The following is a 26,814-nucleotide window of genomic DNA, read 5'->3' as shown; positions in this document are numbered from 1 at the left end:
TAAGTAACTGCAGCCTGCAAACTACGCACACGCAGCTGAGCGAGCTGCACAGAGGCACCATGTGCACTCTTGGCACCGCTGATAAGACTATAAATAGTTCTTCGAAGAAGAGCACAGGACAAGAGTAATCCTGCTCTGTTGACTGAAGGGCTGGTCTCCTGAGGCCTCCTGAGCCCCTGGGTTTTCTCAAAACATAAAACTAAGGGACACTTTCGTGCACTAAAACCTAACTCCCCCAGATTCAGGCCCCGCTGCTGACCCGAGGACCTGCCCACTGCCATCATGCCAGCCCAAGTCCTCTGCATGGCTCTTACCATAAGTGGCCCGGGGGTGGCCGCCCACTGATGTGCCTTCTGGGGCCACCGATGTCTCCCCAGCCGACCCCGTGAGAGGGACGGTGCTGTCGTCATTAGCCTTGGCACCTGGCAGCTCTTTAAATACTGGGGACTCCGCTTCCTGAATTTTATTGAGGCTTTCATCAGAGACTCGTGACAAAGCACCTTCTTTTTGTAATTTGCCTAAGGAAAGTACGGTCATAGCTGAAAATTTTGGAAGCATTCTTGTTATTGAAAAATAAGTATAAAAAATGAATACTTACCTCTATACCTCAGTACTTACTTTGGACATGAAACAAAAAATTTATAGCTAGATAGAGAAAATGAAGTAGAGAGTTCAATTGATTATCTGGGAAACTTAAGGCAGGAAATTTAGCTATTGAGGAAAAGATGGGGACATTGGGCTTGAATTATCTCATGAAAAACCAGCAAAACAGAGAGGGTTAGCTCTGATCCCCAGGGTCCCTGCACAGGGCTAACAGCCTGTAATTCTATAACTGTCTAGACTGGACTTCTATTTTCTTAAACTAACCTCAGAATCACAGAAATGTTTATCCTTTTTGTCTTCATAGATATTGTTATGGTCTATTTGGCTTTCTTCTGTTCAATAAATTATTGGTCTGCAAATTTTAGGTCACTAAATCTTAGGAAATAAGTAAATCATTTTTCTCAAAAACAAAAAAAGAGATCCTACTTACTTTTAAAAATTCTTTACTTTCAAAAGAACCAAGGGATTTTTTTAAAAGCCATTTTAAGGCTCGCTAGCACTCTTTTTAAATCAAATCTGGTATGTGATGCTGCTGATTTAATGATCTTGCAGCTTACAAAATTTCCTGAGTACATTTCTAAGCTCTCACCTACATAAATGAAATGGAAATATGCTTCTCAGTCCCTCTGCTGGATATACTCACACATAATTTCTATTCCTATCATCTCTCTACATCTACCCCGTCAGACAAATAGATAAAAAATTTTAAACTAAATTTGTTAAGTACCACAGGGAATAAGAAATATATATACGGATCTACTGACCTTATGTTGCTTATAATCTAGGTGAGAGATGGTAATATTTATATAGAGTATAATTAAAACAAAACTTGTTAACACACAAGTTAGGTATTATTTTCTGCATTTATTAATGAGCAAACTGAGGCACAGAGAGATTAAGTCATTTGCCAAGGTCACACAGTAGCAAAATTCAGGCAGTTTAGCTCTATGTCCCATGCCCTTAACCACTAGTCTGTATAGAACAGGAAATACAAGTTGAAATATCAAAATATATGGCATTCACAAAAAAACCTCCTAAGAGAGCCAGAATGGGGAAGCAATGTCAGTTTCCTGTTGTGACATTATAGCCTAAAGTGGGGAAACAAAGGTTTTGTGGGCTGTTTGACATTTGGGTTCAGCTATTAGGAAAAACCTTTACAAAAATCAAAGCATTTAAGTATGGCTTATCACTCCCATGCAGTTAAGTCAAACAAGCAATGAGGTTAAGGGGGGGCTCATCTTAGGCTAGTACACAACATGAATGAAGGAAATGATATTAATACGTACTCCCCATGGACAGCAGGGAGCAGCTCCCCGGGAAAGGAAGAACAGCATCAATGTCACTTCACTCTTTAGTTAGAGGTTGTGTGTATTAATATGGATTTTTCTATTACTCGTTTTAAATTTACACATAGTAACTGGTCTCTGTGTGTATACAGTTCTGATTCTAACACATGTCTAGGTTCCTGGAAGCTCATCAGAGTCAGGATGGAGAAGGGTTCTGTCACTCCCCAAAGCTTGATGCAAGCAAACCCTTTGCCGGAACCTAAACCTTGACGACCCTGATCTGGTCTCTGTCCCTGTATTTTTGCCTTTTTCAGGATGTCATATAAATAAAATCATATGATATTTAGTTTTCTGAAACTGGCTCCTTTTACTTGGCATAATGCCTTTGAGGTGCATCCATGTTGTTACAGGTATCAACAGTTCACTCTTTTACACAGATGAGCACTATTCCAACACAGGGATACGCCAGTTTGTTTATTCATCCTGTAGATAATCTGGGTTGTGTCTAGGTGGGGGTGATCACAAATAAAGCTGCTATAAACATTCAGATCCACGTTTTTGTGTAAATTTAACTTTTCATTTCTCTAGGGTAAATACTCAGGAGTAGGCAAGGGTATATTAATTCTGTAAGAAACTGCCAAGCTCTTTCCTTGAGTGGCTGCCCCATATTGTATGAGTGTTCCAGCTGCTTCCCATCCTCATCAGCACTCAGCATTGTCTTTTTTTTTTTTTAAGGTTAATGAGAAACACATTCTTTCTTATTTTTATTTTTATATATTTTTACAATTTTATTTATTTATTTATTTATTTTTAGAGAGAAGGGAAAGGAGAAAGAGAGAGAGAGAAACATCATTGTGTGGTTGCCTCTCACACGCCCCCAACTGGGGACCTGATGTATAAACTAGTCACGTTCCCGACTGGGAATCGAACCAGCGACACTTGGTTCACAGGCTGACGCTCAATCCACTGAGCCACAGCAGCCAGGGTTTTCTGTTTTTTGGTTTTTTTGCTTTTTTTAAATAAAGCCGTTCAAATAGGTGTGTAATAGTATCTCATTGTGATTTTTAACTTCCATTTCCTGATGGCAAGTGATGTTGAACATCTTTTCATGGACTTATTTGCCATCCATATGTCTTTCTTTGATAAAGTGTTCAATTCAAATGTGTTGCTCTTTTTTTTTTTAATGGTGCTGTTTTCTTTAGATTTCTTTATATATTGTGAATATCAGTCCCTTGTCAGGGGATTTGCAAACATTTTCTCCCAGTCTACAGCTTGTCTTTTTCATTTTCTTAACCGTGTTTCTTACAGAGCAATCATTTTTAATTTTGATGAAGTACAATTTCCCAACTTCTTCTGAGTTCTGCTTTGGTGTCCTATCTCAAAACTCTTAACCCATGGCCACAAAATATTTTCCTGATTTTTTTACCAGAAGTTTTATTGTCTTCTATTTTGTATTCAGATCTACTATGCATTTTGAGTTAATTTTTTTACAGTGTGTAAAGATTAGGTCAAAGTTTGTTTTTTGTTTGTTTGTTTGTTTCTTTCTTTTTTTGTATATGGTTATCCAATTGTTCCAGCACCATTTGTTGTAAAGACTTTTCTTTCTCCATTGAACTGCCTTTGTACTTTGTTGAAAATAAATTTGTCATATTTGTGTCAGTCTATTTCTATTCTATTCATCTAGATGTCTATCTGTTCATGAATACCACACTGTTTTATAGATTCACAGTGAGTCTTAAAGTTGAGTAGTATTAATCCTCCAACTTAATTTTTTTTCAAAATTGTTTTGCCTCTTCTAGTTTCTTTGCCTTCATTATAAACTTTAAGAGCAGCTTGTTTATATCTACAAAATATCCTGCTGTTATTTTGTGTTAAATCTACAGATCACCTGAGAACTGACATCTAATACTGAGTCTTTCAATTCATGAGCATGGTATATCTCATTTGTTTTGATCTTCTTTGAAATATGAATTTTTTAATTCAGATATACCCATATTGAAATGTGGTTGTAAAGTCAACTCTGAGGCAAAAAGTAAATACTTCTTTTCTTTTGAGAGCCCTGTAAAAACATGTGGCCTCAGATTTGGAATTCAATTACGTTGCTTGTGACAGGAAAATAGCACTGGCAGCTTGCTAAGCCATATTCTCCTTCTTTCTTTAAAACATGTTTTTTACTGAGATATAGTTTACATACAATAAAATGCATACATTTTAAATGTGCAGGTTGATGACCTGTGACAACAAATAAGTACACTCTCTAGCCATTCCCCCTTAAGACAGAGTACACTCCCATATCCCTGCAAAGCTCCCTTGTGTCCCTTTGCAGTCCATCTCCTGCAACCCACCACTGGCCTCAACAACCAGTGACTTCTATCTGTAGATTAGTTTTCCCTGGAATTATACAATTAGCTTCTTTTGCTCAACATAAGGTCTGTGAAATTTGTTCTGTTGTGCCTACGGTAGGTAGTTTGTTCTCTGTCTTGCTCAGTAATCTTCTAATGTATGAATATACCACAATTTGGTTATCTATTAACCTGTTAATAAGCATCTGGGTTGTTTCCAGTTTTTGGCAATTGTGACCAAACAATTTGTGTACAAGTATTTTCATGAACATACATTTTCACTGCTCTTGGATAAATACCTAGAAGTGGAATTATTGGATCATATGGTAAGCGTATACTTAACTTTAAACTACTTCCAAAGTGGTTGTACCACTTTACATTTCACCATAAATAAAGTTACTCCTCTTCTTCACCAATACTTGATATTGTTAGTCTTTTACTTTTAGCTGTTCTTGTGGGTGTGAAGTGATATCTTATTGTGGTGTTAATTTGCATTTCCCAGAAGACTACTGTTTTTCATCAGGCTGGTAGAACTTAACCACAGAGTTAACTTCCAGTTATCCACACAACTAGGACCTTCTGCTCACCTGGGTCACAAGTTATCAACAAAAAGTGTGAGCCGGAAAGCAGTCAGCAACCAAGAGACAAGGACTGGGCATGTATCTCAGTGTATCTCCTAGACTTAGCTGTGCTTCCATTTCCCTCTGTTAGTAAGGGTAATTGTGCATCACATCTGAAGTCTCAGAAATTGGGAGCGTGCTGGTAAATCAGAAGAATAAAAGAGCGCTTACCTGCTATTTTCCTCCGCATCCATGGACACACAAAGAGCCACACAAAGAAGGCGAACAGCAGTGCTACACCAAAGGAGATGAGTGCGATCGCCCATATGGGAAGGACCAGACCGAGCACTGAGAAACAGAAACGACAGTGGCGGTCTCAGTGGATACTTTCTGAAAGGTCAGGCCTCATAGCAACATACCTTCTGTTCCCCTAACCTAAAACAAATCGCCTAGATTTTGTATTTAATAAAACTCACACACACACAAAAAATAAATAAAAGCCACATGTTATGGGATAGAAAGCTGTGTGTTTAAAACATACCTCACCTTGTGACTATGTGGTAAACTGGTCAGGAACCTAATTATTAAAATTTTATCAGTTTGGCATAAGCAGCATATTAAGTGGCAATAAAACCACTTGCATCTTATCTCAGTATATAAGTTCCCGAGTGGACAAACGTGGCTAGGAAAAAGGTGAGCCATCTTGTGTCCCATCAGCCAGCCCACTGCCATGGCGGCAGCCCTGGCACGCTGCCCAGAGCCACAGATTGCTGCCTCTTCTGGTTTCTCATTAGTCAGCAGCCCTGCTTGAAATGGACGTGCTACTCTGACCGCATACATAAATCTTTTTAAAAATCAGCTTAGGAATAAAAGAATTTTAAAAGGACACTGACCTTCAAACTTAACTCTTTGCAGTATCCACTCATGGGATTAATTACAACACAGAAAAACTGTTCATTAAAAATGCAATGATGCATGCTGAGTTGCAATTACATTAGCCAATAAAAGGAGAGAAGTGCACATGGTTTAGGAACATCTTTTCTTAGCACTGCAGTGTCTCCTAAACTCATCATTCTGTACGTCTTCTGTCACTGGTGGCAACAGACACATTTCACACACATTCACAGGTGTACAACTTAACCATGCATGCTTGCATGGGAACCCACGATAGACATACAAGAATACCTACAGTAGCATTACTCATAATAGCGAGAATTTATAAAACAACTAATATATGAATCATTATGGAAATGTGAAATAATTATAGTCCTCAGTCATAAAAATGAGGTAGATTCTCTATGTACTGATAAGGAAACAGGCCAAAGATCTAATTAAGCAAGAAAGGCTGAGTGGATAACAGTATGCACAGCATGATCCAATACATGGTTTAAAAAGATAACAACTCCACATTTATACTTCAATCATATGTGTGAATATATAGCAAAAGTTCTGGAAAGACACAATGCTTACTCCTGTGGAGAGATGGGAAACTGGAGGGGGCTTTCATGTCTTACTATATATACATTCATAATATTAACTGTGAAAATATATAACAAACATGTCACTTTTATAAACTGTTAAAAGTTTTTTAGATGTGTCAGAGGAGTAAACTATTAAAACTTTGCCCTTTGATTAAATAAATCTTTAATGATGCAAGTTTGTTACATCATTATCCATTTTATACATACAAGACAACTCAAAGTTATTCAATTAAGGTATTACTAAACACTTTGGCAATTGTAAGAGGCATAATAGGTTGAAGTGGGGATGGGCTGCTCTTCCTGTTTCATATGAAAGAGGAGTGGGACTTACAGTCAAGATGGAGGTATAGGTAAACACGCTTCGTCTCATTGCACAACCACAAAAAGAATTACAACTAAATCTCAAAAACAAATAACACCCAGAACTGTCAGAAAATCACAATGTACGGAAGTCCAACAACCAGGGATCTAAAGAAGCCACAATCATCCAGATGGGTAGAAGGGGTGAAGACATGGAGAGAGGGAAGAGAGGCAGGAGACGCGGTGTGGCACAGAGGCGGCAGTGGCGGGATGGGTATGGGTGGTCCCACATTCATGTGTGGTGGATAAAAATCGGGAGGGAGACCTTGGGAGCGAGTGATCCCAGCCCCAGGCCAGACTGCAGAGCCGAAGGTTCCAGCACCAGGAAGATAAATTCCCAGAACTTCAGGCTGTTAAAAACCAGGGGGGTTGGGGTGGCAGAAGAAAACTGCCGGATTTTCAGGCAACTTTGCTTAAAGGGCCTGCACAGTCTTAAAACATACACAAACCCACCCACTCTCAGATTCAACACCAAGGAAACAGCTGGGAAGGCACCAGGGTGAAGTGACTGGAAATGAGGAAAGTTCTGGGCAAACCCCCAGAAGCTAGGCAGTGGCACAGTCCCCTCCCCAAACCCTCCCCCCACATACAGAGCCACAAAGTAGTGAAGTGGGTTGCCCCACCTGCCAATTAACTAAGGCTCTGTCTCACAAAATTTACAGGTGCCTTTTACAGGGAGTCAAGGCAACTCTACCTAATATACAGAAACAAATACAGGGAGGCTTCCAAATTGAGGAGACAAAGAAATATGGCCCAAATAAAAGAATAGAACAAGACCCCAGAAAAAGAACTAAACGAAATGAAGATAGCCAGCCTACCAGACACAGAGTTCAAAACACTGGTGATCAAGATGCTCAAAGAACTTGTTGAGTACAGCAACAATATAAAGGAAGAAATGAAGTTTATACTAAGTGAAATAAAGAAAAATCTACAGGGAACTAACAGTGAAGGGAAGGAAGCCAGGGTTCAAACCAACTATTTGGAACATAAGCAAGAAATAAATGTTCAACCAGAACAGAAAGAAGAAAAAAAAAATTTTAAAAACAAGGGTAGAATAAGAAGCTTCTGGGACAGCTCCACATGTGCCAACATCTGAATCACAGGAATGCCAGAAGGAGAAGAGGAAGAGCAAGAAATTGAAAACATATTTGAAAAAATAATCAAGGAAAACTTCCCTAAATAGACATACAAGTCCAAGAAGCATAGAGAGTGCCAAACAAACTAGACCCAAAGAGGACCACACCAAGACACATCACAATTAAAATGCCAAAGGCTAAAGATAAAGAAAGAATCTTAAAAGTAACAAGAAAAGAGAGTTACCTACCAAGGAGTTCCTATAAGACTACCTTCTCAAAAAAAAACTTTGTAAGCAAGAAGAAGCTGGCAAGAAGTATTAAAAGTGATAAAAAGCAAGGACCTACAACCAAGATTACTCTATCCAGCAAAGCTATCACTTAGAATGGAAGGGCAGATAAAGTGCTTCCCAGACAAGGTAAAACTAAAGGAGTTCATCACCATCAAGCCATTACTACATGAAATGTTAAAGGGACTTATTTAAGAAAAAGAAAAAGATCAAAACTATAAACATTAAAAGGGCAACAAATTCACAACTATCAACAATTGAATCTAAAAAATAAACAAACAAACAAACTAAGCAAACAACCAGAATAGGAACAGAATCATAGGTATGGAGATCATTTGAAGGGTTATCAGCTGGGAGGGGGAAGGGGAAGAATGGGAGAAATGGTGCAGGGATTAAAAAGCATAATTGGTTGGTACAAAACAGACAGGGGGATGTTAAGAATAGTAAAGAAATGGAGAAGCCAGAGAACTTATATTCATGACTCATGGACATGAACTAAGGGGGGGATCACTGAAGGGAAGGGTTCGGTGAAGGGAAGGGTGGTACTGGGCAGAGGGGGGCAAAAGGGGAAAAATTGGAACTGTAATAATATAATCAATAAAATACACTTAAAAATTAAATAGAACAGGTAGTTAATATTATAATGGGAGTGAGTTAGCATATATAAATGTGAAAAAAAAAAACTAGAATTACCTAGCGTAATTATAGCTAAGGGTGCACCAGTGGGAGTACAGACACTTAGGGGCTAGACTGTTCCTCTTCCAAACTCCTGGGGACTCCTGTGGGGCTGCGCCGTGTTAGCTGGCAGCCAGCTCCAACCCCGGCTCTGCCCCAGCATCCGAAGCCTGGAGCTCCTTAGAAAACCACGGGGGCTGACCTCACCGGGCCTCGGCTCCCTGGCTTCTGCTTTCTATCTTCATGCCAGCATCTAATACATGTGATAAAGGGTCTCTCCAAAGCTGCTTCTTGCCAAGCCGAATGGTAACTGTTAATTACTAACATCAAACTGACCAACTAACATCAACATGCATCACTCTCACAGCTTAAAAGTATTTGGTTTTTGAAGAGGTTTCCCATGTTTCCTTTGGCTCCTGGTGTAGTTGATGATAAAATTGTTAACTGCGCTGCTTTTGACTTCATTGTGTGAACCTGACCTAAGAGAGGCAAACCCTGGATCCTGTGGGAAGAGAGAAACAATTTGGGAGATATATAAATGAGTGAGCCCTTTTGCTCCCAGACCCTATTTTCCCGTCCATGCCAAGCAGAGCCCACAACAAAAGCAGAGAAGGGCCACTTTATGAGCTTCTTCCAAGCCCATCTCCGCGCTGCCTGCTGGGGTCAAGAGGGATTCCAGAGGGTGTCAGGACCAGCACCCAAAAGGGAGAAACTGAGGTCAGTTAAAGTTTTTGGTCCTTTTCTTAGACAAGAAGCCACAATGTCACCTGTTCCTTAAACCTTTACTGTCAGAACCGCCTTTGTCATCCGTTCGGTCTGGGACGTGGCCAGAAAGCTCTGAAGTCACCCTCCGAGTGACAAGGAACTAGAAGGGAGGACAACAGATGAACACATCACTGAGGGTGGAGGGGGTGGGGAGACAGTAAAACATCAAGGAGGGAAAAGTGAAGGAATGCAGGAAAATAGGGGAAAGTCACTGACAGTAAGATAGGAGAGAGGAACAGAACAGGACCAGAATGGGGATCTTACCAAGCTATTCCAGCAAGTCAGTAATGTAATAGAGCATGAAAAGAACATGAGGGTTTATGTTTAGAGCCTGAATATGAGAAATGCAAACTGACAGTTATGTTATAAATAACTCTAAATCATACTAAATACATAAAATCAAGGTTCATGGATAAAAAAAATAATTAAATACAAACATTCAGCATGGAAAAGCACTAAAATCAATGTACATCCAAGGGAGAACTTTTTTCTTCTGAAAATTTTAAGGTTGACTTATAGACAACAAAATTTTTAGCAGAAATACTTCGTATTGAATTGTCTTCCCATGAGGATCGCAAACTGTTTTCCAATAATTACCCCTCAGGAGAGCAGTAAGGCCTGGGCGCCCCTCCACTCTGTGGACAGGCAAACTAGGACGCGGCTTGAATTGCCCGGTTCCCTCAGCCAGAAGTGGCTGCCAGGAACCAAGGCTCCCCCGTCCTCCGCTCCAGCCTCTCAAAGGCCTTTCATCTCCAGCCCTTTCCCTTTTCTGAACAGCAAAGATATGATGAATAGCGATTTAGCTCTAACCTCAAGCATCTTTACAACCCTGTTCCAAATCCCCCAAAGATCAGAAGATTCAAGTGACTCAGGGAAGAATAGAACTATTTAGAAACAAGCACAGTCTTCCAGAGTCATCACTTCGTTACATCTCTTGCTTTTCATATGTGACAATCATTATTAGAATCTATAAAATAAATAAAACTTCCATACAACCAATACGGCTTTAGTCCATATTAATTCCCTATAACTTTCTTTTCTCTTCCTTTTTAGTATAATTTTATAATATATGATTATAAAAATATCAGCAGTAGAAAACTGCACAATGTACAAATGTGAAAATTCCTCAGCACACTCTCCACTTCCCAGAGAAGCAGGATTGGAAAGATGCTTCAGTTTAGAGCTAAATCACTATTCATCGTGTCTTTGCTGCTCAGAAAAGGGAAAGGGCTGGAAATGAAAGGCTACTGAGAGGCTGGAGGAGAGGACGGGGGAGCCTTGATGCGTATCTTTCTGTTTGGTGTGTATCTCTCCAGGCATTATCTAGATAGAAACCAACACACAGGATAGTGTTTGTCTGAATTTTTTCCTTTTTTTTAACAGATATAGAATCTTACTGTATATACTGTTCTATGCTTTCGTTTCTCACATGACAATATATTGTGGAGATCTTTCCACAGTAACACACACATACTTATCTCACTTGCAGAATCACATTTTACTAGTCCTCCCTTATGTGATAAACTGAGTTACTAGTTGTTTAGTTTGTTTTAGATTAACCTGTTCAAAGCATTAGAGAGAAATAAAGGCATAAAAGGAATCCTAGAGCAACTTCTTTAAGAAAATGAAGCATTCTTTTTAAACTAAAAATTCTATTTCTTAATTTGTCTTATAACTGGGATTTTTTTTTTCTCAAACCATGGTTCGTTTAAAATAATTCTGAAAAGGAAGTGAATTTAAATCACTCTGCTTTGAATCCAGCCCTTGGTGATAACTGGAGACTCTTCCCACCCAGGGCTTCCTGACCCAGGGTCAAGAGTCGATGCTGTCGAAACATCTGGTTTCTCCACAGCTCAAAACTTGAACGTGATAACATGGAATCCAGAGGTCCTTCGGGAACAAAGCTCCTTCTCATAAAGCCAACAGGGGCCTGCAGGGTTAGTGATGCTGTAACTTCCTTGGGCCTGGATAAGAAGAGCTACAACTGGAGGAAGAGGCTGAGAAGTAGGAGGAGAAGGTGAGGAGGAGGACAAAGGAGGGGAGAAGCTAGAGGTGCTGGAAGAAGGGGGGAGGAGGAAGAGGAGGAAGAGGAGCAGAGGGAGTGTCAGCCCTGTCTCAGGTACAGTCTGCTCTGAAGAAGCCAGAAGCCAAGCCTGGTTAAGTCTGAGAACTCATTTGCTGGTGAAGAAGAATGAGCAAACATTGCTAGTGAGACCTTTTGAATCATACGCCTCATGTAAGGACCATGATGAGGTGGCAGAGTTTGGGGTAAAAGGTACTCCAAATGCCCGTGTCAGAATCACCCAGCTTTGGTACAATAGGAACTGCCGGGCTGCGGTGGGTCTAAGGTGGGGCCGAGAGCCTGTGTTCTGACCAGTTACCATGGGAGGCTGACACTGCTGGTCTGGAGACCGCACTTTGCCTTAGAAGTCCCACGCAAGGGCCAGGGGCTTAGGGGATCTGCCCGGACTGCTCCGAGAGGCAGGCAGTGAACCTCACCATTCATTCCTTACACGCCGAACAAAAACCAGGCCCCACACGACTGAAGACTCTCTCATTAAAAACAGACTTCAGGCTTGTATCCAACCCCAGTGAGCACTTTATTTACTAAAGTTATTTTTGCTTCTTGCAAATTATTATTTAAAGGACAAGAAAAATGCAAAGATAATTTTTTAAAGTGCTACCTCCGTCGTTGAAGGACAAGATTGACTTTTATTTGAGAAAAGTCATGTCAAACGCAAAGTAAAACAAATCAAACTAAGCCAAAGATATAAACAACTTCAAAATAACCTAAGAGTGGAGGAACAGAGGAAATCAAAACAAAACACTGTAACTCCACAACCAGTGGATCCCCACTGAATTCATCTCCATGCATAAAAATGCTATTTATCAAAAGCTCCTGAAGCTGAAACTGGGTAAGATTAATGCCGTCACTCACTTCTATCAAAAAAACTTCCTTCTTTCCTTTTTCTTTGAGGCCCCTATGTGTTGAATGGAAATGTTCTAAGTAAGAAAGGGACCTGGGAAGATAAACCCCAGACTGGCAGAAAGCCAGAAGTATTCATTTTGCAAGGAGCAGAATTGTTGAAGGGACTCTTCTTAGCTCAGCCCTATCACCAAATACGACACCACAGCTATTTATGATACAGCGGGACAGGCAGAGACCCCACATGAGGAAACAGTGTGTAATTAAAGTCTAGTTTGAAGGGCAAAAGTCAACTTTCCATGTTTAAATAAAAGTGAGATTTAGACTCACCTACAGGAGATTCTAGAAACATCCCCCACAAACCAAAATATTTGGAAGTCTTTTTCTGAATTAGTGGAGGAACAAATGGTGAGTCTTGAGTCATAACCCTTTTCTTCTCTCTCCTCTAGGCAAGCCCCCCAGAAAAGTTCAAGAAGGAAATATTTTATAGCACTAAGTGTGGGGAAAAAATAGAAAAATAGGATGACTCGGGGTATGTTGGCAACTTAAGGCTAAAAAGATGAGGCTGCTTAAGACTGATGGTAATAAAAAAAGCCCTAAACATGTATTAGGAGTTATTTTGTGCCAAGCACAGCAGTAAATGTCCTGCCCACACTATCTCATGTAATGCAGCATCCCTTTCATGGAGGTCCCACCACTGTCCTCTTTGTATGATGACGTCAGGGAGGTGCGGAAATATGATGTTCTTGATAGCAGTCAGCCAACCAAAATACTTAACCTTAACTCTAGCACTGTGATAACTGTTTGTGCTTTCAACAGGACAGTGATCTTCAAGATTCTTGTACAGATTTTTTAAAAAATATTCCTAATTAAAGAGGTAACTACCTTATTCATATTAGTTGTATATTAAATATATACAAAAACATATAGCTAGATTTCCAACTATACTGGAAGCCACTTTTAAAGAGTGTGATGAGAACAGCATAATGTATTAAGGCTGATGTATTATGACTGTCATTAATGGTGACCTTAGGTACCATGTACTAAACACTAGGTATCTTACCCATGACAATTACAAAAGTCAGAAGTCAAGTGTGACTTTCTATCTTGTTCTATTAATATCATAATGAAGAGCCTGTGGCTCGGGACTAGACTGTCTGCTTTAAATTCTGTTTCTGCACCTTACTATTTATATTCCTTGAGTACCCAGTATTGCTGTGCCTCAGCTTCCCATCTGTAAAGTGGAGCCAGCAAAGCAGTATTACCAATTTCCTAAAGGAATTCAGAGAACTAAAAGGATTAATTCATGTAAAACTCAGCTCAATAAAAGTTAGCATTTATATTATTTATTTCTCACAACCTCTCTCTGAAATATTTATATAATCTTTAGTGTCTCACCCATTATACAGTTTAATTTTCTCTAGAATAATTTACTCCCCCAGTAAGATGATTCTTTTAGCAAATTTGCAATCAAGTACAGCAGAAGATGAGGAAAACAAAAAAGAAAAGATGAAGAAAAACAGCAAGGAGAGAAAAAAATCAAATTTTGATTTTAAAAAATCACACAGTTGACTACTTCTGACATTTGGAAGAACTGGAGAGCACAAAGAAGAGAGGGTAGAAAGAAATACGTAACAAAAAATAAATCGTCCTTATTTGTACAAATTCCCATTTCCAGGACTTGGCCCTACAGAGACATCCCCAGCCTTCCCTGGCTCAGTGTCTTCAATCACTAAGCCAGAGGCATCTGGCTATTGACAGTTGCATAGCCTTGGCTTCAGCTAACTTGAACTCTAAGAGCCTAAACAAGATTAAGAACAAGGACTCATGAGCAAGAAGAGGGTGGACCAAGAATCCCTCTGCCATAGTTCATTCCCACGCTGGGCTCTGGGGCCTGTCCAGCATTGTGTTTTTTCTCTGCCTCTGATTCTCTTTCATACATCATGAAAACTGTCTGTGACGAACACACTGCATAGTCCATGAATTATAAAACCTGAAGGGCCATCAGGCCGCTGTGATCTGAGGCTAGGGTGTTCTCTCCCCTGTCACTATGACCGTCAGCTTTGGGCTTTTCGCTAACTTAGAGCAGCTGTGATGCTTCATGGCCAGGCTGGAAGTTCTGATTATAGGTGTTCAAACCTTTAAGATCAAGTTTGTTTTTTAATTTAAATATCTTATTGCTTATGCTATTATTGTTGTCCCAATTTTTTCTCTTTTGCACCCATTCACCCCAGCCCGCCCCCACTCCCACAGTCCATCCCCACACTGTTGGCCATGTCTGTGGGTCATTCATACATGTTCTTTGACTAAGCCCTTTACCTTCTTTCAGTCAGTCCCCACTTCCCCCATCCCCTCTGGCAGCTGTCAGTCTGTTTCATATTGCTATGCCTCTGGTTCTATTTTGCTTGTTAGTTTATTTTGTTCATTACATTCCACTTATAAATGGGATCATATGGTATTTGTCTTTCACTGCCTGGCTTATTTCACTTAGCACAATACTTTCCAGTTCCATCCATGCTGTTACAAAAGGTGGGAGTTCCTTCTTTCCTTCTGCTGCCTAGTACTCTATTGTGTAAATGTACCACAGTTTTTTTATCCACTCATCTACAGACGGGCACTTAGGCTGTTTCCAGCACTTAGCTATTGCAAACAATGCTGCTATGAACATAGGGGAGCATAGGTTCTTCTGAATTGGTGTTTCAGGATTCCTAGGATATAGTCCCAGCAGTGGAATCACTTCAAGGCAGTTTTATCTTCAACTTTTTGAGGAAATTCCATACTGCTTTCCACAGTGGCTGCACCAGTCTGCATCCCCACCAACAGTGCACTAGGGTTCCCCTTTCTCCGCATCCTCACCAGCACTGATGATAGTCATTCTGACAGGTGTGAGGTGGTATCTCATTGTGATTTTAATTTGCATCTCTCTGATAGGCTAGTGATGTTGAGCATTTTTTCATATATGTATGGGCCAACGTCAATGTTTTGAATGCTGCAGAGATATCTCTTGAGTATTTAAAACTGGCAAATATGTTTACTGCTCTTTTAATGACTCCATAACGACCACAAGTAACGCTTTACACTGTCAGGATACAACAGAGCCAGCACCCAATAAATTAAACCATCAGATGCCAATGCACCTGGCTTGCTGGATTCAATCTCCCGAGGGGTTCTTACCTGGTGCTCCTGTGTACATGATGGAAAAGACGTTTATTGCTATTGTAGCAGCATAGAACACGGGGAGTGCCCGGAGCCCATTGGGAACAGGGTCCTCCTGCGTGATAGCGAGATAAAGTAGGTTAGGATTCAAGAAGCATCTGGAGCCAACACAGGCAACATGATATAAAACACTGTTACAAAAGTCTTCCCAAACACAGACATGGCCAAAACAGCTGGCCATGTCCCTGCCATGTGATCTGCTTCACAGAGAGAGCCATCAGCTCAGGCTGTCTCTCCTACACAAATATTATTTCAAGGAGCCCACTATTGTGCCCAGCAGTCACTTTTAAAGCGTTGGAATTACATGAGCTGATGTCAGTTTTAGAAACAGGGAAAAACTGTTAGGTTAGGTCATTTCCTAGGGGCTGAAGCCCAGCGATTAGCATCTACTTCAAAACCTGTGGCACTCACTACTCCAGCTAAGTTCAAGTTTGGCTCTAAAAAATCTACTTCCAATAACTATTCTGAGACTTGACCCTCTGAGGATGCCCAAAGAGAGTCAAAGGACTTCAGGACCACTGCATGACTGTAAGTTTTACGTCACCCTATTACACAATATATTTTAGCTCTATCAAAATATATAAAGCAAATACATTACCAAGTGCTAAGATTTTTAAAAACTTCTCATATGGAACAGTGTTTAAGCTTCAATTATTAAAAGTTTAAGAGTTGTGGGCTCCTTATCTAATAAAACATTTATTTACGACTTTAGGGTTCTGGCACAACATTCCCTGCTACTTCAACAAGAAAGGTACTGCATACATTTTAGGCTAAATAAGAGCTATGAGAATATTAGAAATTTAGTTTTAAGCAGACCTAGAGAGGATTTTGAAACAAAAGTACGGACTGAGAACTGGCACATAGATGTTGCTTAAATAATTTAAAAAATGGCGAGTTTCTAGTAACCATGTATGACACTCATATATTTATATGAATCTGCTACCTTCCCATAATAAAAGAAAAATCAATCTAAACACTGATGTGAGCTACAGTAAGGATAAGTAGGGACTATCTCAAAGATTTCTATTGTCAAATGCAAACATGTATGGAAATCAGGTGTGTTTGCAGAACAGCACAACTCATCAAGAATCTACTCGGGAATGTCTCAAGTCGCCATCAGCACTGGTCAAGAGGCCTGAGTTGAATGGTAGTGAGGTCTAAGGAACAGTAAGAGCAGGGGCGGGAAGTGACTCAACTGTATGACAGTCACCCCAGATCAGATAGGGGAGGTGAAGAACAGCAAACATGCAGAGCCAATGGGCAGGAGCTGGGCTGAGGGGCATAGCAGTCTTCTAATCTGCCCTGTCCCCCGTGAAAAGAAGCCTGGCTGAACTGAAACCCGGATGCTCCAATGCCGACTGCCTCTGGCTTCCAAAATGTTGTTTTCTTGGGAACAATGGTTACCAAAGAAAGACTCCCCAGCAATAATTTCTGAAGGTGTATAAGTCCTGAGTTTATGTTTTTAATCAAATCACCTTATGTTTTCTCAAATAACCTATTTTTATAACTCAGATGACAACTGTGTCATTGAGATCTGTCTCCTTTCCTCCTTCCTGCCTCTCTCTCTCTTTTCCTCCCTCCCTCCCTCCCTTCCTTCTTTCCTTCCTCCCTCCCTCCCTTCCTTCCTTCCTTCCTTCCTTCCTTCCTTCCTTCCTTCCTTCCTTCCTCTGCCACCTTCCCAAGCATCCATCATTTCCTTTGAACATTCAACTAGTATCTTTGAAGTGCTAAGCAGTGCTGAGCACTGAAATAAAAAGTGAAAATGGTTTCCATTCTCACGGGTCTTATAGTAAAACAGCAACTGACCACTAAGCAAGAAATAAAACAGTGCAGTGTGAGAGTGCAACGATGAGAAGGTACCCAGGGCTGTGGGTATGAGAGAGGAATCAGCCAGAACTTGGGGTGGGAGAGAAAAGGCTTCCTGGGAAGTGACTCTAGGGGTTGAAGAGGAGCAGTGTGCCAGGAAAAAATGGATTCCGGGCAGAGGAAATGAAAAGGGTGAAGGCTAACAGGCAAGAGGGGCTGACACCTTCTAACATGTAAACAAATATTAGTAGTATGGCAGGAGCCCAGGAAAAGGAATGGTGAGTTTGTACTTATCCAAGAAAATGAGTCCTTCAATGGACTACTAGGCAATGCTGAGAAAACACAGCTGCGTCTGTAAGCAGGGCTACAGCCGAAGGAAGGCACTTTCCTGATGTGCTCAGCACGCGCTATAACACCATGAGCCAAGCTTGCTTTATGGCTTATAAAACACTGCAATAGGCCCTTGACAGTCAAATATAAAATACAATCAACTTTTTTCTATAATACTAATCTCAGTAAGTTTTAATTTTAATCTCATTTTATTTTTGATAAACTACACCCCCAATAGGTATATTTCCTTCTTTTTATCCTTTTAAGGATAGGAAAAGGTGTCTTGAGATTGCTTTCTCCATTAAAAAGAAGGGAGGGAGGGAAGCAGGGAGAAGGGAAGGAGGGAAGGAAGGAAGGGGGGAAGGAAGGAAGGAAGGAAGGAAGGGAGGGAGGAAGGAAGGAAGGAAAGAAGGAAGGAAGGAAGGAAGGAAGGAAGGAAGGAAGGAAGGAAGGAAGAAGAGAGGAAGAAAACATCTTACTTTTGGGCAAAGGAATTCTCCAGATGTTTTTAGTAACAGTTTCAAAATCTCACACTGTGTCACTCTATTCTGTTTACCAGCCTCCTAATTACCTAATTATCAGAGAAGGAAAACTCTGACTCCAAAAAAAACCTCCGCTGCCTTGCGGCATACCTCTTCAGGGGAAAGGCTAAGGGAGTAAACCCCGACAGAAAATCCGGAGCCGGAGTCCCTAAGGCGGTTTGACGTTGTAGTCAACACCGGCAACTCCTGCGGCGCACCTGAAGCCAAGCTGTATTGACTCCGTCTTTCCCTTGGACCCTTCAGCTGCGAAGAGAGGGGGGGTCTGCTGCATGGGCAACAGCAGACCCTCCATATCACCCTGCCCAGGCTCTGTAGCTTCAGCTTCACTGGAGAGGACACTCCAGCGTCATCGCAAGATGTCGATTCAACACGGGAGGAGACAGATACCGTGTCACTCCTGAGTCGGACTGCACAGCCATTCTTGGCGGTGCAGATAGACTCTTAAGAAGCTACGCCATCGTCTCTCGAGACGACGGCTGCCAACTCTAATTACCTAATTACCTTTCCCTTTTGAGGTTCAAGCACAATGCCTGGAGAGGTGACTAATTAACTCAATCACAGGGCAAGAGACAGTATTTACCACGCTGGGTTCCAGGGGGATCCCTTGGGTAGTCTACCTTGAACGTTTCCTCCTACTTTATTTATTTTTTTTTTTAAGATTTCATTTATTTATTTTCAGAGAGAGGGGAAGGGAGAGAGAAAGAGTGAAAGGAACATCAGTGCGATTGGTTCCCTCTCGTACGCCCCCAACTGGCCTGCAATGGGGACCCAAACCAGCGACCTTTCGGTTCGCAGGCAGGCACTCAATCCACTGAGTTACACCAGCCAGGGCATTCCTACTTTAAAGCAAAATCTGATTAACTCCAGGGTGCTGTGCCTTAAAAATGTAAAAATACAATTATTTCTCTGAACCCTCTCATGATTAACTTCTATTGAGCAGAATGAAAATTAGTTCTAAAACTTAATGGAAAACAAAAAACAGCCTCACTTACCTTTTTTAAGATGAAAATTCTGATCAATACGAACAGCATGCCAGACATGAAACCAGACAACAGTGGAGATATAAACCAAGAAGCAACTGAATAATTTAAAGAAAGGTATAATGAATGTTAAAATTCTACATAATTCAAGACACTTTTATATAACACAATTGTAACAAATATACAGTACATACATTAATAAATATTCCTGGAATTACTCACTGTAACTCAGACCCTAACCCTGTCGCCGTGGCGGAGCTGATCTGTAGCACGTGCATCTGTCGTCAGACGCTAACTCAGTCCCAGAATGGAGCCCACTCCCAACACACAATCAAGGAGGTGGACCCCTGAGCTCTGGATGCATAAGAAGGGCTTGATTCCCATGAGCCCCTCTGCCTGCTCTTCTTATCAATCCATATGGAGACCTGGTCCTTGTTCCAACATAAGGGCAATTTCAAAGGCGGGCCACCTTTTGCCAAGTCCTGCCTCTTACTGTCATTCTGACACCTTTAGCCTCTAGCCTAGTAGTTCTCAACTCTGGCTACACATTGGAAACATCTGGGGAGTTTTTGAAATCTAGTTATGCTCTAATTCCACCCCCACAATTCTGATTTAAACGGTTTGGAATGGATCCGGGGCACTGATATTTTTAAATTGCTCCCCCAGGTAATTCTAATGTGCAGACAGAGTTGAGAACCATGGTTCTAGAAGCCTGGGATCTAAGGCGATTTCCCTGGCCATCTGAGTCCCTGCTTGGCAGGTCATGGACCCTTTTGATCTACAGCCTCTGAGGCCAATCAGATTCTTAAAAGGATGAGCAACCCAGAGGATGGAGATGGGGTGAGAGAGCATTTTTTACAATGGATGGGTTGGTATTTATGGGGCTGAACAGATTTCCCTCATATTAAAAGCCAGGGCCAGGAAACAAGTTGCCAGTCCTCTTGAAATGGTCCCTGCTGGGCAGGCTACAACCCAGAAGGAACACTAGAGAGCCTCTCTCTGTGGAGTAGATGGGGTGCTCTCTTGAATGCAGTGAGGTACATAACATTGGACCCACTTCAAGGCTTCCCCATGACCATGAACTCTGACTCCTAGACACTAAAGGTATTTTCCTTCTCAGGGCCTAGTTTTTCTCTGACCACAGACAGATTTCAATGAGATGAATTTCTTTTCTGCCTGGGAACAACAAATAAATATTGATCTTTCAAAGCTAGATGATGATGTAATATCTGAAAAGTGTTTGGAGGTAAAAAATTCTCTAACACATAATCGTTCAGAATCCCTGTTAATGGGAAATTTAAGGAGAAATACATTACCCATATAGGTCTTCTAAACCTTAACATTTGAAGGAAAAAATATAATGGTAACTTCTAATAAACTTAACTCTAGAGAATATAAATGTTCCTTCTTACAGGTAAAAGAAAATGGCACTTACCAATCTTGACAAGCTCCATCCACTGCACGCCTTTTGTGCCAATTGCAACAAGTGAGAATCCTATGGTTGCACCAACGATGCAATGAGTTCCTGAGATGGGAAGTCTCAGGAAGGATGCAATCAGCTGCCAAACAGCTGAACCTAGAGGTTGATAGATTGAAAAACAAAAAGAGTCAGGTATAGAGCACAGCATCTCAAAGAGCCACAGAAGGAAGAAATACAAATTACTAGTTTCCATAACAACACACCCTGGGGTTAATTCTCTGCGGGTGGTTTCTTTACAAAGTACTGATGTCCTGACAAAATTACTCAATTAACTAGTCCAAGAAAACATCTACAACACTGAAGGGATAATGATGATTTATTTAAAGAAAAGTATTTAAGAAAAGTCTCTTGATGCCAGTCATTAACTGCCTTTGTCACATTCAGGCAAGAGAGCTGATAATGAACTTGTTCTGATGTGAAGTGTGGCCAAGATCAGGCAAGAAAGTAAGGACTCGAACAGACACCGGAAAAGATTTCATTGCAGATATGCCTTGTAGTCACATAATAAGGAGGGCTAAATATTGGCTGTGTCATGTTAGTCTGTGCGAGAGAGAGTATAACACCACGTTACTGTTTGATTTCTGCCACTCATGTGAGAAGGAACGATGATATTCAACCCAAAGTTGGGCATCTGCTCTCAGCCACTGCCCAGAATGATGGAGCTTTTCCTTGTTGGTTCTTTTGAGCCTTCTAATTCTTAGGAGTTAAAAGGATCCCTTAGTTGTGGCTTTCTGTCCTTTTACCTCAATTTCACCATTCTTTTCCAGGCTTAATGTTTTTCTAGGCTATAGTTCACTTGAGATATTTTCATAAGCAGATCAAATTTTGCAGTGTATTAAAAGCATCAGATGGGAGAGATCACTTTCAGACACAGTTGTTGAAAAGTTCATATAGGGCTGTAACGGAACAAAGGGTTTGGCTGATAAACAGGGCCTGCTAATAATCCCCAATGTTAATTCTGGAAATCTGGTTGCTTGGCAGCAGCAGCACTTTCAAGCAGACTCTTGGCATTTTCTTCAAAAATATCTGAGTTACAGAGGATCATTAAAGGCTGTGCAGGTCCCAGTTCACAATGACAGCTGCTTCATGAGCTCTAGGCGTGCTGACCTTTGAGCTGCAGAGGGTGTGACCCCCGCGTCCAACCTGAAGCGTGTGCTGGACAACGGAGAAGGGGCCAGATCTGCGCTGCCACCGGGAACAGGGAACAGGCTGCATGGCCGCACCCAGGCTTCCCGATGGGCAATGCCTTAGGTCTTCACAGGGATTGGGCGGGGGGGGGGGGGGGGGGGGGTTAAAAATAAAGCCAGAGTTTGGGGCATGTTTCATGGCACAGAGCCATAACTTAGAAAACAAACTTTGTGATTTCTATTCTTACAGAAATTAAAATAATCTAGTGATGTTAAGAGAATGGTATAAACTCACCCATATGCATTCAGACCATGAGATTTTTGCATAAGCTGCAATTTTTTTCCCCTGGCTGACTTTCTAACCTATGTCCTGGAGCAGCAGATTTGTGAGGGAAGGTGAGGAGGATGGGGACTGCCTGCAAAAGGGCAGAAGGGAAGGAAGAGGGCCTATGGGAGGAGGGAAGGAGCAGCTGAAAGGAGAGGGAAAAGGAGGCAGGTATTTGCGGGGACCTGGCAAAGTGTGGGAGGGTGAGGCCTCCTTAACCTCAGGCATATCTGAAGGCAAATGGGATTATAGTCATGTTAAGAAAAACAATGGGAAAAGGAACTATATTTTAACCTAAAATCATGATAGACTACCAAAAGGAAAGGGTGAAGTACATGATGAGGGTATAAGACAAAACCTAGGGAAAGCTGGGGAGGAAACAGGCATCTCTGAGGCAATGGGCTGCTGGGAAGGTGAAGGAAGGGCAGAGAAAGGTTCAGGGTTACCATCAAGGCAGACAGGCAGGCGTGAGTGCGTGCAGAGCGGGGAGAAGGCTCAGCAGTCATGGGCAGAGGGAGCTTTAAGGGGACTATGCACTGCTTAGTGTGGCTCAAGGAGATGGCTTCTTCATGCTGTTGTGGGTATTTCTGTGGGAAGACGGTGACTTTGGAATTCTCAGTAGGTTTTGGAACCACTGACGGTTTCATATTAAGTGGACTATTGCTTTGGGGCTGAGCTAGGGTCCCAAAAGATAACTTGTTCAAAAAGTTCAGCTGGCACAAACAGTTTCTTCCATCCAACCAACCAACGCCACCAAAACTATCAGAAAGCACAGAGACCCATCGGCTTGGGGAAAAGTTTCTAAAGAGGAAAAATAAAATAAAGTAGAATAAAAAACAGGAGGAAGAGAGGGAGAAAAGATATGGATTCAGAATTTAAAAGAGAAAGATTAGGAGAATTCAGTCATTAAATACAATAGTTTTTATTTTGGCCAATAATAATTATACCACCATCTTAAATTTACATAGTTCCCATTTGCAAGGAACCCAGTTTTGAAAATTTAGGTAACCCATACAAATTCCCAACAAAACAGGCTTTGAGATTCATCTAAACACACACACACACACACACACACACACACACACACACACGGAGGAGGAGGAGGAGAATAAGAAGAAGAAACCAAGGCAAACAAAATCAACCTATTCAAGCAAAACCTCAAATTGCTTTGGTTAACCGAATTTCTAGCTGAGGTAAGTATTCTCCATTCTTCCAGCAAAGAGCCAAAGGCAGGGGTGGGAAAACTATCCACACAAGAAGTCAGCAGGACCATAAGCTCAGCTCACAAGACTTTCTGTCAAACTGAGGGCCTGAGTGTGGCCTCACTAACAAATCTCTTCAGTATGTACCGCCATGCATCAAGTTTCACCAGCAAAAGGATAAACTTCTGTTCATATTTAATTTGATCAGCATTCTTTATTTTGCCCTTACCTTCAACATATCTTGCCCACATCATCCTGACTGAAAATAGTCTTAATTTCAGGTCAATATGATTATGTCTTCGACATCTATCACAGCTATACAACAGTGAATTTTATAAGTAATTGTTATTTTTCTATGAGAATTGTTAATTACATCTGACTATAATAAAATACATATGTTCACTGACGTTAAGTAAAATTCAATCATTACAATAGCTGTTGGAATTAAAGCAATCGTGAACCTTACACCTTTAAAACACAAACTGTTCAGCTGAGACACAGGAACTCCTGAGCCTATGTTACCAGCCCACTATGCTTAGCAGTATTTAATACCTCAGTACATCAGTCTGCTTCAGATCAATTGTCTCAACAACTTCTCAGATTAACTTGCTGTAATAAAAAGACGGTGGATTGTCTTAAATTTGCCAAATAATTTTCATATCCTGGGTGCTTAAATAATGCCAGTGACAATATATAACTGTGGAATGTAGCTGTGTTCTTGGTACACCAGCATCTTAACTCCTACTGCAGGACCCTTCCTACAAAAGGACAGATCCTGTTGAAAGCAAAAGGTGGTAGAATTCCTTTCTAACCCTCTTCTCCCTAACCAAATTACTCGTATTGATCAGCTGAAGAGTCCTGTCAGCAATGTGGAAGGGCCCGACACCGCTTCAAGGCTACAGTCACCTTGGGCACTGGAGAAAATACACTGGCTGACCAGTCAGTCTCTCATTAACATACTTCACTGCCTTCAGCACTTCTCTTTCAACTGACAACCTGAAACCACCAATAAAAGTCAAACTATAAACAGGTGACAAATGATCTGTTCACCAGAAAACAAAACAAACATACCAAATGGAGCTCCCAGAGGTAGAATCAGAAAACCAAAACCAAAGCCAACACAAGGATTACAAATAATGTAGAAGGTCCGAATTTCTTGAAATACACACACTTACACGGAGACTAGAAGTTTTACTGGCATCCAAGTTTTCAAAACATTGTATCTTAATTGATTAAAAAAAAACAAAACCATGAAAAATAGAAATAAACCTCAAAGAAAATCTCTTAAGTAAATATTTCAAATACATTTTTCTTAGACTTGTTATTACTCTAATAACTTTCAAATAACTTTAAAATGACCAAGAGCTGCCCTACAAATATCTTTCTGTACTTCATGAAAAGTACTCAGCTGAAGTCTATTTTAACCAAGTTTGCTAAAAATTTGAGAAAATATGTTTGCTTGATATTTGACACTGAAAACATAATAAAATTAAAATAGAGACAGCAAAGATACAGCAAATATAAAACATCACCCCCAGTTTTTACAAAGCTGAAGCAAAAATCACATTTATGGATATGACAGGAAAGAAGGTCAGTGGATACATTTCCCACAGGTATAAAGAAGAATGCTACTTACCAACCATTGCGCTAACTTCCCCAGCCATTAATGTTTCTATTGTCTCGTTGTATAGGTTCACATCGATGATACCTTTTCGAATGGTCTCTCCTACTTTGGCTCCCAATAACACTGAGCCAGTAGTTTCAAATATTGAAGCCAAAATGCACGCCTGCCTCAAGGTCACCACACCGGAGCCCACAGCAGTGCCAAATGAATTGGCAACATCATTTGCGCCAACAGAAAATGCCAAAATAAAAGCTATGATAAAACCTAAAATGACCATCCACAAATACTCATTCAGGGCCATTTTGGAAAGTGGGCTCTGGTACTTTTCTTCTGCAGAAATATTTTCAATAAATGAAGCTTGAGGTTATAAACGTCGTAAGGCTGAGAGTTCTTGTAAACAGTGAGTTTGCTCTGGAAAGTGCTGGACAATGTTAGAGCCTGAACAAACTGCTAACTGCTGGTTTTCAAACTACTGTCAGTACAGTTCATTTGGTTGTGTTCAGTCAGCGGTAAAACACATTCCATATTTTTCCTCCCAATCTGGGAAAGCTGTGATGTCTCCTTCTGTAACAGAAAGAAAGCAAAAGAAATCAATTACCCTAAGCAACCTGTAACAGTTTGTTCTTTCAGAAATAAATGTTTTAAGCCTACTGACAGAATCTAACTTTGGTATGTGACAGATCTAACCATAAAGCAACTCAAGGAAGATTATAATTAGGTTAACTAACACCCTGTTCAAAATAAAACCAAAAAACCCCCCAAAACAAAAAACCTGATTTCCAGAATATCAAAGGTTGAAACATACTTTATAATTACAAAAACAGATAGTAAGCCTTAATGGGATATATTTTATACAATCTAAAAAATATATTTGGTCATTATTTTCAGAAAGGAAAAATTGCCTCAAATGACAGAGTTATAAATTGTTTCAAACATGTGGACTTGCCAAATTCCTTGAACAGTGACTACCAAATCTGATCCGGTAACACGAAAGGTGTGGCTGATTATCTACCTGCACATTTATGTGTAAGGAATGAGTACTTTACAGCATGTCCGAAAGGAAGTGTACAGGTTCTGGTACAAAGTGACTCATCAGGAAGGTGACAAATGCCGGAGCTGACAGGCCTCACAAAAGGAACAGGGGAAGCTGGTGAATGAAGCCACCCTCTTAAAAGTGCAAGTCGGGTCACGTCACTATTCCACTACGTCCCATTTCACCGAGAAAAGCCAGAGGCCTCACCCTCCAGAATCTTCTCAGGGCTCAGCTCAGCGCTTGCTGACCTCAGCTCCTGTTCGCCCCCTCCCCTCACTGGCTCCTTGCCTTTCCTTGCAAACATTAAGCACTCACCGTGGGGCCTTTGAACCTACTGATCTTCTGCCAGGAAAAATCCCCCCTCACAGCTGCACAGCTCACTCTTCACTCTATTTAGGTCTCTGCTCAAATGTCACCATCCAAGAGCCTTCCCTGACCTTGTGAAAGAGCAGCTCCTCCCTTATGCCATTGTCATCCCTCTCACCTTACTTGTTTTCTTTTCTACTTATCAATTCATTCATTCATTCATTCATTCATTCATTGTCTGTCTTTTCTCACTAGGATGCAGACACTTTGTTGGATTCACTACAGTATCTCCAGTACACAGAACAGCGCTTGGTATGTGGTAAGCCCTAATAAATTTGTTGAATAAATGAAGAAAGAAGCTATTATACAAATGGAGTAAAGTCTTGCATATTCCTCATTCTGAGATGAAGAGGAGACACCATAAAATTAATATATATCTGTAAAGTAAAAATGTCACTAAGAGCTTTGGAATTCTAGTATTC

At 40.9% G+C, this 26,814-nt stretch overlaps 1 protein-coding gene across 7 annotated transcripts in view; it reads right to left on the bottom strand.

Moving 5' to 3' along the window:
- The window catches only part of SLC20A2 (solute carrier family 20 member 2), a 102,535-nt gene that overhangs the window by 17,197 nt on the left and 58,524 nt on the right, over positions 1-26,814 (bottom strand). For 5 of the 7 annotated variants that reach the window (XM_090258751.1, XM_090258752.1, XM_090258749.1 and 2 more), the window contains 7 exons: positions 25,006-25,557; positions 20,671-20,811; positions 19,248-19,333; positions 15,536-15,632; positions 5,023-5,139; positions 619-645; positions 315-518 (listed from right to left, as the gene is read on the bottom strand). In XM_090258751.1, the coding sequence (XP_090114877.1) occupies positions 315-518; positions 619-645; positions 5,023-5,139; positions 15,536-15,632; positions 19,248-19,333; positions 20,671-20,811; positions 25,006-25,294 (961 nt within the window). In that variant the 5' untranslated portion in view covers positions 25,295-25,557. Of the gene's footprint in view, positions 1-314; positions 519-618; positions 646-5,022; positions 5,140-15,535; positions 15,633-19,247; positions 19,334-20,670; positions 20,812-25,005; positions 25,558-26,341; positions 26,400-26,814 lie in introns of those variants that run through there. The other 2 variants (XM_090258753.1, XM_090258754.1) reach the window with 2 other exon arrangements.

Source organism: Furipterus horrens, unplaced genomic scaffold (genome assembly GCF_987537825.1).
Source record: "Furipterus horrens unplaced genomic scaffold, mFurHor1.1.pri manual_scaffold_12, whole genome shotgun sequence".
NCBI lineage: Eukaryota > Metazoa > Chordata > Mammalia > Chiroptera > Furipteridae > Furipterus > Furipterus horrens.
The sequence above is the reverse complement of the archived record's forward strand: the minus strand, read 5'-3'. Positions and strand labels throughout refer to the sequence as shown.